At 43.3% G+C, this 20027-nt stretch overlaps 1 protein-coding gene across 7 annotated transcripts in view; it reads right to left on the bottom strand.

The window, feature by feature from the left end:
* Positions 1–20027, bottom strand: part of SYN3 (synapsin III) — a 304303-nt gene that overhangs the window by 240704 nt on the left and 43572 nt on the right. For all 7 annotated transcript variants that reach the window (XM_053257382.1, XM_053257387.1, XM_053257380.1 and 4 more), the window contains exon 3: positions 2724–2781. In XM_053257382.1, the coding sequence (XP_053113357.1) occupies positions 2724–2781 (58 nt within the window). The remainder of the gene's footprint in view (positions 1–2723; positions 2782–20027) is intronic.

Here is a 20027-nt window from a genome sequence, read left to right as displayed (position 1 = left end):
AAGTGTATGCATCTACCATCTTGGATCAGGGTGGATTACATCATCACAAACTACATTGTTGAGGTGTCCCTGTGAGTCACTCACTGCAACTGTATGCAATTTGGTTTAAATTGGATAAAATAGTCCACAAATTAGCCTGCTTGCGCCTCAGATGTTCATGTGGCCGCCATCTTGAATTGGGGTGGATGACATCATCATACACTACACTATTTGGGCATCCCTATGTGTCCCTACAGCTGTAGCAAATTTGGTTCAAATAGGTTAAGCGGTTCACAAGTTAGCCCAGTTGGGCCTCAAAAGTGTACGCATCCGCCATCTTGGAATGGGGTGGATGACATTATCACAAACTACGCCGTTGAGGTGCCCCCATGCCCCTACAACTGTACCCAATTTGGTTCATATTGGTCCAGGCGTTGCGAAGTTGATAGGGAGGGACGCACAGACACACACAAAGAATGCCAGGTGATCTCATAAGCCTACTGGAAAGTAGGCTAAAAGTGACCTCCCCTTTTAATTAATTAGTTAGTTAGATTGTATACTGCCTAACCCAGATGGCTCTCGGCAATTCATAAATATAAAAACAGATAAAAACAAAAAAAATAACTCATTAAAAACAAATACAATTAAAACTAGTTAATTTTTTTTGCTCTGTCCACATTCCCACATTACCATTTTTTCACACTTGTATTAAACTGACAATGCAGGAAGCTGCCACATAGGGATACCTTAAGAAATTATCCCCCCCCCACCCTCTGAGAGTTCGAAGTGATAATGACAGAGCCATCATAACCAATTATATGTTTGGTCATTTCTTTTATCCCACTGTTATCTCTGGTTTTAAACCCTGCCCCCTTCTCCAGAAAACATGTCTGAGCAGAGACTATAGTGGAACAAAAGAAATGATTGTGTATATACAGACTACAATGCCTCTAGAACTCTCTTCAGAAACTATTATCTGGCTCCTGTCTAAAACAAAGCAGCCAATAAAGGCAAGGAATAAAGAAAAGCAAAGTGTCATTAAATTTTTATTTACTAATAGTAAACAAAGCAAGCCAGCGTGGGGTGGGGGGACAAGGCTGAAGCAATTATTTATTTTATTTTATTATTTTTTATTATACATTTTATATCCCGCTCTTTCTCCAAGGAGCCCAGAGCGCTATTACTACATACTTGTGTTTCTCCTCACAACAACCCTTCGAAGTAGGTTAGGCTGAGAGAGAAGTGACTGGCCCAGAGTCACCCAGCAAGTATCATGGCTGAATGGGGATTTGAACATGGGTCTCCCTGGTCCTAGTCCAGCACTCTAACCACTACACCACGCTGGCTTTCCGATTATTACTGATATTACTGATTATATTTTTACTACATCATTTGATCTGTCAGACTCCCACAGTGGCTTGCAATGCAACCACAAAACTAAAAATTATACTCATCTGATTTTTCTGTAATGAAAACTGTAGTTAATTTCTAATGTTCGTGGTGCTTGGCTCATGCTTGCCCAGAAATCCTTCCAACTAATGGAGGACATATGAGGATTTGCTGGGGTTATGTTGTGATATAAGAATGGCACTGAACACTTGCTCTAGGATACTCTTTTTATTATGTGCTCCAGGTAAGGGCGTAGCTATAACTGAACGAAAGGGTTCAAAGAACACGGGCCCCCAGCTCCTGAGGGCCCTCCAGCTCCATCCCTCCCTATTTCCTTCATTATCTCCCTCACTCTGGGGGGCCGCCAGAGAGAGGGATGAACATGGGCCCCCTCTCCCCTAGCTACGCCCCTGCGGGTTGCCCATCTGAACTCTGGAATGAAAAATAAGTTGTGATTCATAAGCAGCTGTAAATGATTGAGGTGTCATCATGAGCAGTAGTACATTGTGGCACATTCTGGGGGGAAAGTTGGAAACGAGGAGATAAAAAGACAATATATTTTCACAGCAAGTAACCTAAAAAAAATCCTGACTTATTTATATGCCAAGTGTGAAGTCTGAAGCATTGGCCAAGAAGCAAAAGCATCAGGTCAAAAGCTAACAGTAGACAGACCAGAGAGATTATATACAACTTGTAGGGGGAAAGGACCAATTGTTAAGACTTTCTGTCACAATGCAAATAACATTTTAGGAGGGGGGAAAGATTATTTGTCCTCTGCATTCCCCACAAAGTAGGCCGTAGGACTAGTGAGTAGAAAATTAAAATGCATTAAAGGGGAAATGAGACACAACGAGCACAAACACACACAAAGAATCTCTTCACACATTTTGAAATAGTTTTTGGATGTCCTGAGAATGTGTTTGTGGATACACTGTCATGTCAAAAGCCAATATATACTGGCAAAAAACAAGTGAGAAATGATATGACTGAAATTGTTTAACAGCAGTGCTAATTGTCTGGACATTTTCTTCTAAAATATTCCCCTATTCTTGCTTTGAAAAAAGGTGTTTTTCTTTAACAGCAGCAACTGTTTTTCCTTTCAGAAAAGCTGTGTTTTCACCTACAACAAGTAAAGTGTGAAAAGTCTGCAGCATGATTCAGAAGGCATCTGGAAAAACACTCTAGGTCTTGACAAAAACATTACCATAGTAGAAAATGGACTTGAATCTTATAGAAGTCAGTCTCAAAATGCTTTCCAATCTCCTCCTAGCTGATGCCTTCTCAGAAACCTACAAAATCAGGAATGAACTGCATGCCTGAACCCTTCTTGACAGAGGTCTTCATTGCTTACTGACCTGTTCCACTCGTATCTCAAATTCACCATTTACCTTCTTCCCTTGAAAATACTTAGCCCTGAAGAGAAAAAAAGAGAGAGAGTTAAATACTGTAGGTTCAACTGATGCTTATTTTGTCACAGCGTCTCTGTGTTGTTGTTGTTGTTGTTATTTATTACATTTATAAACCGCCCCATCCAGAGGCTCTGGTGTACAACAACTTTTTTAAAGGACATAAAACCCACAATTCAAACACAATGCTAAAAACAATATAAAAACAATTCAAAAACAATTAAAGCCATTTAAAACCAATTAAAATGGCAGGACCAACATCAAAACCCTCCAAGGCTTTTTGGAATCCTACTGGATCCAACAGCCATCTCGGGCAGACCATCTTAGTAGGTCCTCCACCCCTGCAGGGCTGGGTTGTGGCTGTGAAACCAACCTTAACCAGGTAGTGGTCTGTCCATGACAATGGGGAAACCACAGGATCCCGCACCCATGGAACACCCCACTGATCCGAATAAAAGACCAAATCAAGTGTGTTGCTGTTTTAATCTTCCTGTGCCTTTTGCTAAATAACTTAAGCTGGTTCACAAGACATCTTCTCAATTTCCTTGATTTTGGAACTCATTCAGACAACATTTTGAACATGGAAAGTTTGATATGAGTAGATTTATCTATCCGTGCAACTTTTCAGAACATAAGGTAAGAGAGCATGTACACACAGAACATGGGAACCACACCCTTGTTGAAAATATTACTTAGGTTTGCTTCTGACATTTCTGTAAGTAACTCTGGTTTTTATTTTATTACATTTATATCCTGCCTTCAGAGGTGTATCTAGGTAATTTTGAGCCTAGACTTAAAGGCCTTTGGAGCTCCCCCGCTCCGCCTCCTGAAAATTAAGCATCATCATGCTCGGCCAGGCAACCACACCACCCAGGACAGACTAAAGAGGATTTGGGGGGCCCCAGGGGCTGTGGAGGCCCTAGACTGTGGAGGCCCTAGACTGGTCCCGAAGTCCAGGGGTAAGAGAGCCTCTACCTGCCTTTCTTCCATCATGGAATTCAAGATAGCATATATGATGTTCCCATACCATCACCCTATTCAGTCATCAACCACACTTAGATTTGTTTAGGTAAAAACAAGAATCCTCCCCTTTTACATTCTCTGACTCTTCTTGCTAAAGAAAGGCAGTATTTCCTAGTCATCACCCAGTTTAGTCCCTGCTTGCCTCTTCTAGACTCTAACCTTGAATCAAGTCCTTGAATCAGTTGTAACTGAGCCATGCAGGCTGGTCATTATTCCATTAGCGGAGGGAAATCCTCAACCCTGATCATTCACCTAGTAGGGGATTTCTCTTCCCTACCGGATGAATGATCAGTTCAGGGCACTTTCCGAATTACCCGCTCAACAGCGGTAAAATGCTTTGGCATTGGGCAGAGCGCATCGAAATCATAAATAAAGCCTGTTGCACAAAGCCACCAGCAGGGGGAGCAGTCTTGGAAAAATTGCACAATGGGGAAATACAGCTATTTATTTGCACAGCACATGTGATATTATAAGACTGTAACGTGGCAATAAAATCTGAAAGAAGGCATCGGAAATGTGAACGGCACCTTGCTGTCAGCACAGGAGCTGCAGTGTCACAACACAGGAAGTACGGAAGCACACTTTGCAGATGCGTAGTGACACTGTGGTAAGGGTTAATCTGGAAAGCACCCTGCACAGCTTAATTACAGCCAGGTTGGGAATGGAAGGGAGTGAGAGAGTGGCTGCTGATACCAAAGCAGCTGCAGCTTGTTTTCTGTCCCTTCAGCTTGTTGGCATGGGCCGCTACTGAACTGTACCTATAGGGGACTGTGGGGCAAGTGATCACGGCAACTCATCTCTGGGAAATAAAGGGATCAGGGAAAGGAGGGTAACTTTTGACACAGGGCTCAAAATGGCAATTGTACTTCAAGGTAACAAAAGAAAAACTATCCGTGGTTCAGAATGGAAGCTCTTATACCTTCCTCAGCTGCAGGCAATTATGTCCTTTTCAGGTCTGTAATGTAATCTTGGCTCTGTATGTGTAGATATATGTGAGTGGGGGTGCAAATGTACATCTTGTTTATTTTCCTCCCTTTCGAATCTTGAATACAATATCCAGAGCAGGTTTCTGGGTTCCTAAAAACACTGCTGAGATGTAACAGAATGTGCTGTTCCCAGCTCCTCGCTTGCTGGTCATGGCACAGCCCCCTCCTGTTGTCCTTGGCTATTCTATATGTCATTTTCAGCTTTCCTTGGCTTCTCTTCTGTCTGCACTTTCATCTCTAATGACTGGAGAAAGGCACACAAACAAGGGAGCAGGGCTGCTGACAAAGGACTTCGGGACTCTTCTGGCGTTCCCACTGCAGCAGCCCCCCAAGAACATGATGCACCGCCAGCTTTCTAGAGAAGTAGCAAATGGAAGCTGATCACATCAGAACTTGGTCCTTCAACTGTTGATTTTCTGCCTCTCGTGTAGCTGCAAAAGCACAATTGCTTTGCAAATCTAAAAATGCACTTTAAATCCAATTCCAAACATTAATTTCAGTTCACCGTCGACCATCTTTTCCCACCTACCGCTGCCTCACTCACTCAACATTTCTTCACAATACCGACTGCCTTCTTATATTCACCAAGATGAGGTTACTGAGGCTATTCTCACGACCTCCCAAAAGCAGGTTAAGGGAGCCCAGCCCGCTTTGGGGAGGTTGTGTGCTGCAATGGGAGCTGCAGAGCTCCCGGCAGCAAGCCTCCCCAAATCCCCCTCCCCTTAAATCCCCCTCTTCTGATTGTGAGTTGCCATGGCGCAGCTCCACGCCGTGGCAACTCACAAGAAGACTCCTGACCAGGAGGCTACAGCAAGCCTTCCGGCCTTGGGGGTCTCCCCAGAATGCCCCGTGCGGCCCCCGATCTCCACCACCCTTACCGGTTCCATGATGGAGCTGGTAATCGTGTGGGCAGCCGATCCAGCTGCCCAGGGTGAGCTCCCTGCTCATCTGCGGGGAGAGTGGGCTAAGCTATGCTAAATGAACAAGCAGGTCTGCTCTTCTATCCCCTTGTCACTATTATTGCTACCAGGTTATCCTGGTGGGGATCTTCACTGATCAGGGATCCTCACTGTTTTTCAAGCGAGGGCTACTTTGGCAAAAGACTTTCAATATATTTTGTTTATGTAGTTAACATATTTATACTCCTCCAGTACACTACTGCTCGGGGTAGCTATCAAAGTCAATAAAAACATTACTCATTACACACTTACACACACTTTACACATTACACACACTTGTGTGTGTGTGTATATATATATATATCTCCAATACAATAGAAACAAACTAAACACAAATCTCAATTAAAACCATAATTTAAAATCAGAAGAGAAAACATTAAATGTTAGGGTGGAACACTCGAGAAGTAACTCACACCCACGAGCATCCCTGTAGCAGCACTCTGGACCAGCTGAAGTTTCTGAACTGTCTTCAAGGGCAGCCCCAAGTAGAGCTCATTGCAGTCATCTAATCTGGTTGTTACCAAAGCACAGGTGACTGATGTCAGGTCCAACTTCTCCAAGTAGGGTCACAACTGGCGTAACTGGTGAGAGTCATTTCCCACTGTGCTGACCTCCGCACAGTACTGTGTGTTTTTCAGTGCTGAGGGCCATTTAAGAGCTATAGAGCTCTCCCTTAAGAGCTCTAGGAGAAAATCACTGGGGAGAGAAGTGATTACCCAGCATTCTGTGTATGCCTTCCAAGATTGTGCAAGGGCTCAAGAGGGTTCTCTTTCCCTTAAAGGAGCCCCTTGGCACTGGGCAAAACGCAGCACTGCACACTGAGAGTGGTCACCTCCACATGGTGCCAGGGGGACTGTGTAGAGTATTCCACTTTGAATACTCTGCTGTGTGAAGATTTAGAGCTTCACACGGGCCACACTTATGGTTGACTGGGGCCACCACTGGCTTCCAGGCCTTACAATGAAGAGCACTGGTATAAGTGTGTGTGTGTGTGTGTGTGTATATATATATACAAACTCTCTCTCTCTCTCTCTCTCTCTCTCTCTCTCTCTCTCTCTCTCTCATATACCAATAATCTGACTTGGTATAAGGAACCTTTTTTCTCTGCCTGGATAGAAAGGCTTTGCTTGGGATGAATATTATCTCTCTGGCTGAGAGAATTCTTTGTGTGGAAGGGAAACATGTTTCTATCCTGTTTCATGGGGGATAGCCAAAGATAATAACATTTCCTGAAGAGGAAACCTATCAGTAAATAAACTGGTAGTACAATTGATCTTTTCCCTCTGTATTTTTCCATGGCCTGCCCTCCAGAGTCTATCCCCCAGGGCCTGCTCTGCATTCACATTCCATTTGCCTGCAAAAGCTGGCTGCTGCCCTCCCAAGATGCTCTTTAAGGCTTTTCATATGACATGCAGCAATAGTTTTATTTTACATTCTATTCAAATTAGTGCATTGTTGGCCTGCTCCCTGTTACTGGATGCCAAATGGCATGCCAGATACATGTAGGGGGTATCAGTTTGTTGCAGAGCATGGAAATGTTTATTACGGGTTTGTTTTCAGCGGAAACCATCCCTCTGAACTTTGGGAACAGGTTAACCTGAAAATCACATGAGAACAATAAATCAGACCACATTTCCTTAAGGTCAGCCCAGGTTCACTCATGGGTCTCAACAAACCTGGCTGGATTTCCTCTATAGCAGTACCTGTTTTCTCATTATGGCTGGCATTCATGCACTACTTTAGCAGGTGAGCAGACTTCTAAATCCACTGGAGCTATAAAGGGTGACTAGGTTGTGTGCAATAAAGCAACATTTCCTAGGATGATGCCCTCAATAAGGGCAAACATTTAATTTTAGGAAATCCATAAGCAGATAGAAGCCAGCCTTCTGTTCAGTAATGGCAGCCTTCTCTGAAGTGACCTACAGTCCTACCAGCTCCCCACTGTTGCCTTTCTGGCCTATCAGAAAAAGGCCTGTATCATGTTGGCTTTTACAAGAAACCTTATTGTCTTCTTTGGAGGGGTATGCACTCCTGCCAGCAATAGAGGCCATCACTGCTCTCTTTATTATTTTGTGTTGTGGTTTTCTTCCAATAGTACATTTTTCCTCTCGTTTCTGACAAACCAGCATGTGTCTGTGTGTGTTTGTGTGTTGACACCCAACTTTATTATGCCTTCTGGCTGCCAATATGTTGCTGGGCAAAATAAAAAGTGCTCGTTACAACTGATAAAACCCTAAACAGCTTAGACCCAGCGTATTTAAGAGAACTCATTGTTAGTTATGAGCCCTGATATCTGCTGAGATCATCTGGGGAGGTCCATCTGCAGTTGCCAACAGTTCATCCTCAGGGTACTAAGGGATGGGCCTTCTCTGTCACTTCCCTGAAGCTTTGGAATGCACTCCCTGCAGAAATGAGAGCCTCCCCATCTCTGTCAGCTTTCTAAAGGACCCTCAAGACACATGTATTCACCCAAGCTTTTAATTATATGGTAGAACCTGTGGATTATTTTAAATCATTTTAATATTTAATGTTTTATTTCATGTTCTTTTATTACAAACTGCCCAGAGACATGATTTTGGGGAGGTATATAAAGATGCTAAATAAATATACCAAATAAATAGTCTAGAGTCTGAAGTGAACTCTATCACCTCCTCTGGTTGTTTGAGAGAATGCACTCCTACCCTTGTGCATATTATTTATTTATTTATTTACTTACTTATTTATATTTCTAGCCCGCCCTATACCCAAAGGTCTCAGAGCGGGTTATAATAAAACCAATATAAAACAGAATTAAAATTCAGCATTCATTATTACCACTTCATTTCATTCTTAATTTTTGCTACCTGCTGCTAATGGTCAGGCCATTGCAAGGTTGTATTTCAATAAGATACCTTTACGATGCTATACCTGCCATATGTAAAACCCATGGCTGGTGCTTGTGCTCAGCAAAGCGGCTGCCTGGAGCCCCCAGATGTTTGAAGGGACCACAAAACCTGGGCCAGCAGGAAGGGTTAATGGGGGTTGTGGAAATGCTGCAAGCAGAACCTGCAAGCAGTGCTTTCTCACTGGGGAAGGCATCTATGTGTAATGCTTCATGGTGTCCCTTTCCCTTAAAGAACACTCCAATTGCATCAGTTCAGTTCCCATGTGATCCTTAGTCCGTCCTCTCTTCCAGGCTTCCCCAACCTGCGGCCCTCCAGATGTTGCTGAACTACAATTCCCATCATCCCAGCCACAAAAGGTTGTAGCTGGGGGTGATGGGAATTCCTGCAGTTCAGAAGGCTAGCCACTGGAGAATGAGTTTACACATCAAGGAAGCGAGTGACCATTCTGGCTGGGTTAGGGTAGAGAAATCCGCTACAGGGGTCTTCTCTGAAGACTCACAAAAACCTGGAGTCAGTCATGAATAACCATTGTGTCAGTGTAGTGGGCAAAATATGTGTTATTTTACCCATGTGTAGTCTCCTATCCTTTCCCAAAAACTCTAGCAGGAAAGGTCAAATATCTTTCAAACCATCCATTGTAATTTAACATACATAACAACAAACATTAAAATTCTACACATACTATTCAGATTTGACCTTTAAATTGCAGTTCCTTGTTCACGCCGATACTTTCAATGAGTCACCTTAAAAGAATTGGATCTTGGTGAGCTATGACAGTTGACACATACATCTGACACATACACAAGTTTGACTTGTGTTACACTTTAGCTCTCACTTAATAAAGTTAATCTGGACTTATTTTAACAGGACCAGAGGTTGGGAGCATAGAGGAGAGCTGGCCTTGTGGTAGCAAGCATGACTTGTCCTCATAGCTAAGCAGGATCTGCCCTGGTTGCATCTGAATGGGAGACTTGATGTGTGAGCACTGCAAGATATTCCCCTCAGGGGATGGAGCCACTCTGGGAAGAGCAGAAGGTTCCAAGTTCCCTCCCTGGCTTCTCCAAGATAGAGCTGAGAGAGATTCCTGCCTGCAACCTTGGAGAAGCCACTGCCAGTCTGTGAAGACAGTGCTGAGCTAGATAGACCAATGGTCTGACTCATTATATGGCAGTTTCCTATGTTCCTATGTGGATATGCTCCTGACTTCCACTCCTCCTGCCACATGCTCAATGGTTGTCTAAAAGGAGGTGTCAGCTTGCTACAAAAACAAAACCAGGAAAAGGTTCTCCACATTTGGGGGGCACCCAATGGAATGATAAAGAGACAAAGCTTTTGCTCCTGTGGAACTGATCAATACCTCACCTACACTTCGTCAATAAGCTGTGCAATGTGAGAAGGCTGCACACCAGTTCCAAGCACAAGTTTACTCACCTTCTACACACTCCCATAGACTTCTGTCCTCCTTCCCAGTGCAAATTCATGCTCTCTTCAGATGCCAAGCTCTGTTCAGATGTCAAACCGGGTCCTCTCACAATTTTTGCAGCGCCACCTCCTGGCCAGCTCATTTTTTCTGAGAAGAACTATCCCTTTCCCCATTTGCCAGAAAAGTAGTAATCTGTTCTTCTCAGAAAGCAAGAGCTGGCTGGCAGATGATGCTGTAAAAATCACTTGAGGACCATGTTTGGCATCTGAATGGAGCATGAATTCACGCTGGGAAGGAGAACAGAAGCCTGTAGCAGTGTGTGGAAGTTGAGCAAATTTGGGCTTGGAACTGGCATGCGAGTTTCTCACGTCACTCAGCTTATTGCCCTCTGAAAGCTCCCTTACAAATGCATTGAGAAAGTGTAAGTATCTACCCTTTGACTAGAATTTAGCATTCTGGCTATATCCGAAGATATTATTGGGGTTAAAACTTTTCATGTGTTATTGATCCACATTAGATATTTTTGAATGGCCTAAACCAGTTTGAGCGCACAAGCCTGCTTAACTTGAATTCTGGCTCATATAAGCTATGTTTAATCTGTTAGCTATAAATGTGTCCCTGTCAGTAAAAACCAATTCTACATCTCACCGGAGGTATTTCTTTGGTCAGTGTCATACTTTCTCTTTCATCGATACTGATCTTACAGCTCTACTACTGTGTGGTCAGTTTTGCAAATTTTCTTTTTTGTATTTAGGAAGTAAGATCTTTGCATGGTGCAATAACCAATAAGCAAAGTATATCCATAATAGTTTCTCAAGACTGTAAGAAATGTTACATTTTGACTTTAATATTTTGAAATTCTTGGAGCAGATCATCAACTGTATGAAGCTGCTTTGCATTGACCCAGGCCCACTAAAGGCAGTATTGCCCATTCAGAGTTTCAGGCAGGGGTCTTTTATAGGGTAGATTCATACATCGCAGCAGCAAGTAAGCAGGAGAAAACTGCCAGTTCCCAGAGAGAGCACACTCACGGGGCAAGTCAGTACTTCCACCCTTTCCTTGTCATCTGAACTTGCCATGGTGGCTAGCCAATGCTGGGTCCCGTCTGTTAAACCAACGTTCTCTGCCCAACTTCAAACATTGGTTACAAATGTCAGGTTGATGGAGGAAACTCAACACTGGCAACCCAACATGATGTCTTTGGATAGCATAGAATGGAGCAGAAGTACTGGCTTCTTGCACTGGGAGTGTGCAATCATTGGGAACTGGCAGTTTTCTCTTACTTACTTGCCACCATGATGTGTGAAACCGTCCCTACACAGAAATGTCAGGAATTGAATCTAGACCTTCTGCATGCAAAGCATATTCTACTACTGATTTATGGCCATTGTGCTTGCTTAATACTACTACTTACTTGCTTAGTATAAAGTGAGTGTACCTATTTTCATCTGTCAAAAGTTGAAAAGTATATCACATTGCTATTTTAAGCAGCACTCTATAGGATTAAACACAGTACATTTAAGGAGACCCTGCTAAAGTAATTAAGGCTCCCAAATTTGACTCGCATGACTGTATTTATAACCTAGGAGGGAATATTTTCCAGACCCCTTATGTCTATTTTTGCATCAATGCTAATCTTTCACATTTCTTGGTCACCTTTCTACCAGAAGGACTGGATCCCAAGGTGCTTGAAGTATACACTATACAAATATAAATACAAGTGGCAGCAACAGAACTGCAAAACAGTACACAGTTATGTGAGAAGTCTTGTTTATCATGTCACTCTAACAGCCTTACCTGAACTCTCTGACACTATTTGATTACATCCACAGTTTTCATTCATATTAACAACCTCTGTGCAATTGTCATTTGCTGCAATCCTATATATTATTCATTTGGGGGTGGGGGTGGGTGGGCAGGATTGCAGCCAAACAGCACAATCCTATACATGTTTACTTGGAAGTAAATCTCACTGGATTCAAGAAGGCTTACTTATAAGTAAGTATGCATGTAGCCATATATTGTTTTTTATTTATTTTTAATGGGTGGGACTGCCCCAATGAGGGCATGTTCACACTTAAGGCTTAAACTGATTTGTTTTAAATCTTCTCCTAATGTGGGTATAAAGCTTAGATTGGCCATGGCACACATTTGATTTCATCTCTGAATTAGCTCCGATGTTAGTTACGGTAAAATAATAGCATGTGTTAATTATGGTAAGAGAGGCTCAAATCTGCACTCTTTAGTGTCATGTATGAAAATGCAACAGATTTGGGCTGTCTTCTGACTTGTTCTTATGGGTTTATGCAAAGGATTACTCCAGCTGGCATGCCATGGACTGTGATAAGTTGGTGCTTGGTGTAATTGCAGATACCTACAAGAATTCCAAGGCACCTTTGCTATGGTGCGGTAATGGCTAATGCAGTGTAAGTTGGGAGTTTTCTTCAAAAGTATCACTGCATCATGAGTGAATTTTATCTCCCATATCTTTCTGCAGCCTCCCAGTGTTACATGCCCTTTCTACGACTCTGCACAGTCCAATTTGCATGTAACTATTGTGGGGGGAAATGTGTATCATTTGCAATTCTTGTCTTCTCTGTTTAGAACAATCCAAATGTGGACATCTGGGATGTGCAGCTGTTAACCCTCTCCCTCTTTAGGAACTGTACCAAGCTGAGGAGTGCAGAAGAGGTGGGGTGTTTGTCTCCTTCCTCATCACTGTTTGGTTTCAAGATTCAAGCCAATGTGAGAAATTCATTCAGACACAGCTGAGTCCAAATAACAGTGTCTACTAATATAAACAACAGCCAAAGTACACACTGCTGCCCTGACTGGATTCTGGCAGAATCTGGAAAGTTCCACTCTGCTTTCACAGACAATTGTTTTCCTGTATCTTTCAGCCCAGTTCCATGAAGTAGTACACAGACAGTGATTCATAGGACTGGGCATAAAATTCCAAGGCAGGGAAGGATGACCTTTCACCCCAGCCCAATAAACTCTTTGAGCTTTGCTTGAAATCCCGTTAATTATTTGTCTTCCATATTTCCCTTGAATATTGGTTTCAGTGAAATTGGGGGCCAGCTAGATGTGACTTTAAACATAGCACTTGTTGTTTGAGAGGTAGGCATGCATGTGTGTACAGAAATAACAGTGGTCTGCAGTAAAAGGGTTTTAATTGTTTGTTCTTCTACATGGTCCTGATCTAGATCAGGGGCTCCCGTAGCTGCCTTCCTTCCCTGTAAGGGAAGCTTTGCCAATGGCAGTTTCCTTTTCAAGGCAAAGACAAGTTGCAGGGCCCACTATCTGTATTAGGGCTTCAGTGGAATAAAGGGTTAAATCCCCCACAAGCTGCAGTCCCCATCTGGATCAGGGCCCCCATGGCTGCTGTTTATAAACCAAGGAAGGAACAAACACATTCAAATGACATCCTTAAAATAAAGCCAAGTCTAATTTGGCGCTCTGTAATTTTTATAGCGACATTCAAGATTATTATTTGTTACCCCTCATAAAAGAATTTCCAGGGCATCCAGATAATTTTTATCTTAGTTTGCTTTTAGCTGATACATCTGATGAAATTTCTTTATACGTTGCCAAGTTTTGCTCAATAGCTGGGAAAGTTCGCTGGAAGCTGGTAGCTGCATCTGTTTAATGTACAGCTTGAGTGGTATACTAGTTAAACTGAATTGTGGGTTTAAAGTGATCTTTGCTTTTGTTTTTCTTTATTGGGATTCTGTATAATTTTGTTTTATTTTTGATTTTCTGTATTCTGATCAGTGATTGAAATAAACAAAATGATTCATTCATCCATCCAATTTGGCCCTCAGTGCACCACCACCACTACTACTAACCTTCAGGAATTCTGCTATATGAATTGTTAATTTCCTTGGAGATTCTGCAAATGTTTTCCTCAGGGAGGAAACCCCACCTCCCATTTTGCCTCAGAATTTCAATTCAAGGGAAATTGGTACAAATTCTAATCCTGGCACTGGTGCAAAAGGACAACTTGTCCCCCTATACAAACACGGCACCTGCTTCAATTGCCAGTGAAGCAGTTGGTCTCAGAGCCACTGGCCTGCCCATTCCTTTGTGTGATGCAACTTATTGCAGTTGTGACAGGGATGGAGTATGAGCAAGAAACAGGGAAGGACTGGAACTAGGCTCAAGTAACATCCTGGGGGTCCTGTTTTGTGGTGACGGGGAGAACAAGATATTTCTGTAGCATTTATTTATTTTATTTATTTGACAAATTTGTACACTGTCCCAAACTTTCCTCTCTGGGCAGCTAACAACAACATAAAACAAGTTAAAATATACACAGAAATCTTAGAACAATTAAGGCAATCTAAGAATTAAAAACATGTTAAAACTTTTTAAAAGCTGGGAAAGCTTAGCTGAAGAGGTGGGTTTTCAAGTGCTTTTTAAAAATGGTCAGAGATGAGGAGGATCGTATTTCAGTAGGAAGCGCATTCCACAGTCTAGGGACAGCAACCGAGAAGGCCCATCCCCGTGTGGCCATCCATTTATGATGGATTTCTGATAATCCTTCCTGTTCAGTATTCCAGAATACTCTGGGTAATTGCAAGTTAATCCATACTGGTATAGAAAGACAGAGAGCACTGTAGGAAAAACTGAGGAGTAGTTTGGGCTGGGTATATGTATGCGACCTGTGACACTGTACCACTGGTGGCCAACCATTTTGGCCACGTCAAGTCCAAAGTATGAGATAGTGGCGCCACTCTGTGCTACTCTACATAAGCATCTCCCCCAGCTCACCTCACCATGTTGTGGAGTAGTTTTACCTTACTTTTACTGAGCTGAGAAGCAAGACATAGCGCAACGTAGGAGAGCCGACCCGATTCTAGGAAGCTCTTCTGCTGCTGTCCAGGAGTGCCCCAACCCCCCTGGAGGTTTTTCACACCCGGCTTTTAATTTGCATCTCCTCCAGAATGGAGGTGTGTGTTCACATATTGGCTAAATTTAACCCAAAGTTCCTGCAAGCTATCAGGGAGCACTTTACACACAATTTGGGTTTTTCATCGGCTGTTAGGGTATAGCCCAATTTATATCCCGGGTAAAAGAAATCCACATTTTACATTGGTCTGTGTGTGTGTGTGTGGCAACTTCAAACTAGCAGTAAAACCTCGCAGAAAACATACGGTAAAGCTTGCTGACTGGTACAGTTCCTGCTGCTTGTGCCACTTATGGGACCATGTCCATAGGCTGTTCACTCATGCATTAAACTCTGTGGTTTGTTTTGGACTTTTAAGCATCAGTCCTGTTAATTCTAAGGCTCCCCAGAGATAGTCCCTCAGCAGCTTCTGCCCACTTTGCATAATTAGGATTCAGTGTTAGTGGCCACAGCACAGTGGATGCTAAAACGAATCTGACAGGCTCAAAAGCCAAACTGCATGTTATATTCAATGCATCATTGGCTCTGTTGTGCTTAATTTTACTAAAGATCAGCTGCAGAGAGAGGGGGAAGCATTCAAATCTGGACTAAGGCATGTGAGAGAGGGAGCTTTAATACTTCGCCGCTGTTGCAGTTTTGATTTGGAGTGCCTCCCTCAGTTACTTCTTGCCTCAGGAGTGAAGCTCCCAATGGCACAAATGAAGCTATGTTAATTGCTAAGGAGGCATCATGTTGCAAAATGTGGAATTAATGAAGACAGTTCCAAAAACAAGCTGCTACAAACAAAGCTGTAGGAGAGCAGATCCCTTTTTGCTGCCAACAGGGGTTAACAATATACAGTCCTAGTCCAACAATTCACTCCTGCAGGAGTGTGATTTTACTTAGCAGTGATCTGGGCAAGGAAGTTGCCAGAGGTGGGACGTTTTCCTCCTGGATGAGGTCATGTGCTTGGATTTGGCTGGCCTGCAGTAACATGGAGTTCTGCCACGCCATTTCCTTATGTCCTCATGCTGTTAATACAATTTTATAGTCCCCTCTCCCCCCCTCTTCATGTCATGTTTGTAGACTCCCATTTACATTGGCTGTTGGGAAGTTAAGGGTTTAAAAAATAAAAATAAAAAACACCTCTCCCAGAGGGGAAAGTAACATGGAATTGTCTGTGATACCAGCCTGCTTAACTAGTTTGTTATGCCATCCAGAAAGAGAACGGAAAAGGAACAACCTGGCTAGTTTGCTCCACCTGCCAGCCCCAAAATATATCCAGACTGTACCCACTACATTATGAACAACAGAGATGTATCCTGTTGAACAAACAGAGATATATCCACGCAGTGAGGAGTGGGGAGTGCAAGTCCTTTCAAAAATTCCACCAAACACACAAGCAAAGTTCACCTCTTTCTGGTTCTTGCTGGATCACCCGTTCCTTAGATGACCAAGCCACAGAGCTCCTAAAACTATCTTGAGGTTATTGTTATTTTAGGCACACTACAATATCCTGCCATGGACCTATTCCTATTCATAAGCAGACAGGTAATTAAAATTACCTTCATAACAAAGACCACTATTCAGAGAGCTCCTAAAAACATGCCTGCACCCAGTGGAAGTTTTGACTTCTACAGAACAGCACCCTCCTCCTCCTCCCTCCACTCCATGATTCATCACAAACTACTTTTGAAAATCTCTCTTGTTGGCTTGAGTGGGCTTGTGTTCGGGTGGGTGGGAGTCAAAAGCCCCTCCAGGCATATGGAATTAGTCATGAAAGATCACGGAGCAGTCAAATCTGGCTTCTGCTAAAAAGAAATCTAGTGAGTGGGCATATGGGTGAGAATGGAGAAAGGCTGCAATAGCAAATGTTGAACTTTTTTCATTTAAGGTTTCCAGCAAAGGAAGAGGGAAAAGAATTGCTGGAAAGAGGCATTGCACTTCTGTCCAGCCCAAGTGCTCTGTCCACACCAAGTCATGAGAACAAGGAGAGCTTGGTCACATGACTTGCATATACAAGGAGACGTGTCTGGTTATATCTCATGTGGGGTTGGGAACTGAATGGGCAACAGCGTGTTGTGTATGCGGTACTAAACTCTGGATCACCACATAGAACACCTGATGATGTGTGTGTGGCTCCTGACTGCTGGACCAGGCACTATGCACATAGCGCCAGTCACAAAATGTCCCCTGCTAAATGAGCAAAGAAGCACCTTTAAAGGTGGTGGTTCTCTTTATTTAGCAGGAGTGAGCAACTGGCCCTATCGTCTCCAGCACAGCATCCCTCCAGTGGCTGTTTCTTATGTTTCTTTTTTAGATTGTGAGCCCTTTGGGGACAGGTTGCCATTTGTTAAATTTATTTATATCTATGTAAACCACTTGGAGAACTTTTTGTTGAAAAGCAGTATATAAATATTCATCATATCATATATCATATAGTTAGTCAGATCAGACAGCTTAGGTCTCCTGATTCAATCCCTTCACTCACAGAAAAGTTTTCAGAGTAGACAGCAGTGGCTATTGGCACTTAGGTGCAAGCAGATATAAATGCAAGCATAGATACATGTGCAGAGCCTTGTGCTCTACATAGATATCTCTGACCCGAGGGCAAGAAAGTTTAGAACTGGTTATTGAAAGAAAGCTTGTTTGCGGGGGTGGGGGTGGGTGGGGTGGAACTCTTCTACAAATAGAACTTTAAACATTGAGGGAAATGCTATTAACTACACCACTTCCTGTGCAAATACCAGGTGCAGATTGAAAAATGGCTGGTTTGGATGCACCAAACTATTCAGATGTGTGAATGTGTGCATGCATTTGGGGAAGGTACTCTCCATGAAGAAAACGGCTTGTACACTGGAAAACATGAAAACTGGGGCAGGGAGTGCCATTCTAAATGTCCTCCAGAACTGAAAAGAACATAGGAGGAGAGCCGATGATTGTTATCCATAAGTCCCAGGGGTGCACCGAGGTAATTTTGGTGCCTCTGAAGGGCTTCAGAGCACGCTCCCCCATGCCCCTGCCACGAGTTTAAAAAAAAAAAAAGTTAAAAGGGTTTTTAAAGTAAAAAAGAGAGAGAGAGAGAACCGTGGCGGGACTCCCCAGAAGCATGCCATGCTGCCCTGAAAACTTGAATGATTGTAGCTGCCATGTGCATGCCTGGGGGATGGGGTGTGGGGGGGTGGGTGAGCCGAGCAGGCCTCCCTGACCTCTGTGGTGGCGGTTCCAGCATCAGCAGGCGGAGCAGGAGCATCCACTGCTGGGCTTGACTGTTTGGTCCAGCTGCACTTGAGAACTGCGAGGCATTACTCTGGCATGCCTGCGCAGTTAGAATAGAGTGTCGCAAGCCCATGGGGACTGGGGCCCCAAGGTCCAGGGGTAAGAGCACCTCTGATAAGTTCACATTGGGGACTTAGGTCCACCTTCATGGCAACGGTCATGAAGAAAGGCAACAGTCATTGCCACATAGGTGGCAACAACAACATTTATGAAGAAAGAAAGGAGACTTTAAACAGAGATATTAACTGCGAGTCTGAATATTCACCATGCTCACAGTACTTCCAACCACCATCAACTCTGGTCAGAATCCTGACCTGTCCTCCTTGCCTGGATGGGTGACCCCTGTATGCCACCTTTAGAGATGGGGCTGTAGTCATCTGCTTTGCATGCAGAGGGCCCAGGTTCAATTCCTGGCATCTAAAGGCAGGGCTGGGAAAGCCTCCTGCCTGAAACCTTTGAGAAGCCACTGCCAGTCAGCTAGACAAGACAGAGCTAGATGGAGCAATGGTCTGACTCAGTAAATGGCGGCTTCCTGTGTTCCTATGGACTATGTTGGAATTGTGCAAAATGCAAATCCTTTGTGTGTATAGATTTTACAAGTTCCTTGACCAAAGCTGTGATGAAGGACTGACACCTAGTGTTCTTCTCACGCAATTACAAATAGCAACAAAACAGGTGGGGAACATCAGGTGGTCCTCCTTACACAAATAGCAGTGAAATTATTTAGCTATTTATTTCCTGAATTTCCAATTCGTGTAAATTCTTGACAGCTGCAATTGCCTCTATTAGATAAACAGAAACTTCCAGCATGAGTTTTACTCCACTAAAGACATTTCTGTTAATAATTAAAATAGAGTTGTCACCTCTTATTGGAATATTATGACTTCCTGTAGTTTTAAAGAAGTGAATACATTTAAATGTGTACAAACACAAAATTGACTAGAACGGAACTCGAGCTTCGAATGATGTCCACAAAGTAAAAACAAACTAAATAAAAAAGTCAGCAACCGGCATCCAGACTAAGTTACTCAATAGTACTACTGAGGAGTTACTCTGAAGACTACTTAATTTCAATAAGAATACACAGGAGGAATTTAGTCTGCAATGCCAGCCACTCAGTTTAGAAGCAGACAAATTGCAATCCAAATAAAAGGGAAATTTTCATGGGTGAAAATTCTCTGCTTTATTTTTTTTTTTCAAAGAAAGAGGTTGAGTTTGCAGTTCAAAGACAGGAACTATCACTGCAATCCTGCACTCAGCTAAGTGTGTCCATGTCTCAATAGTACTTTGATATATTACCAAACATTTTTTGTTTACCTTGTGGTGGCATTTTCCTGTAAAACAGGCAATATTTTACATTTATCCTTGATTTCCTACTGTTATTTCTGTGCCAGCAGGTATTGATTTTGGTATTGTGTTACTATATACATTTTAGATGCATTTCTAAATACCTTTCAATACTGTGAGCTAGGGATGTGCATGGACCCGCAGCGGGGAGACTCGAAGGCGGTGGGGGTGCTGCTTTAAGAGCGAGGGAGGGTGCACTTACCCCTCCCGCTGCTTCCCCCCCCCCGGCATACGTTTTTTAAAAAGCCCATCGGGGGGCAGCATACCTCCCTGCTGCCCCATTGCCCCCTTTATCCGGATATGACCGGAAGTTTCTGTCACGCCTGCCCGCGCATGTGCCAGCATGCGCAGGCGCATTGGAGACATCCGATCATATCTGGACAATGGGGGCAGCAGGGCGCTGCCACCCTGATGGGCTTTTTAAAAAACGGACGCCAGCGGGGGGAAAGTGGCAGGAGGGGTA

Source organism: Hemicordylus capensis, chromosome 5, assembly GCF_027244095.1.
Source record: "Hemicordylus capensis ecotype Gifberg chromosome 5, rHemCap1.1.pri, whole genome shotgun sequence".
Classification (NCBI taxonomy): Eukaryota; Metazoa; Chordata; class Lepidosauria; order Squamata; family Cordylidae; genus Hemicordylus; species Hemicordylus capensis.
Note: the sequence above shows the minus strand (reverse complement) of the source record. Positions and strands in the feature narration are given on the sequence as shown.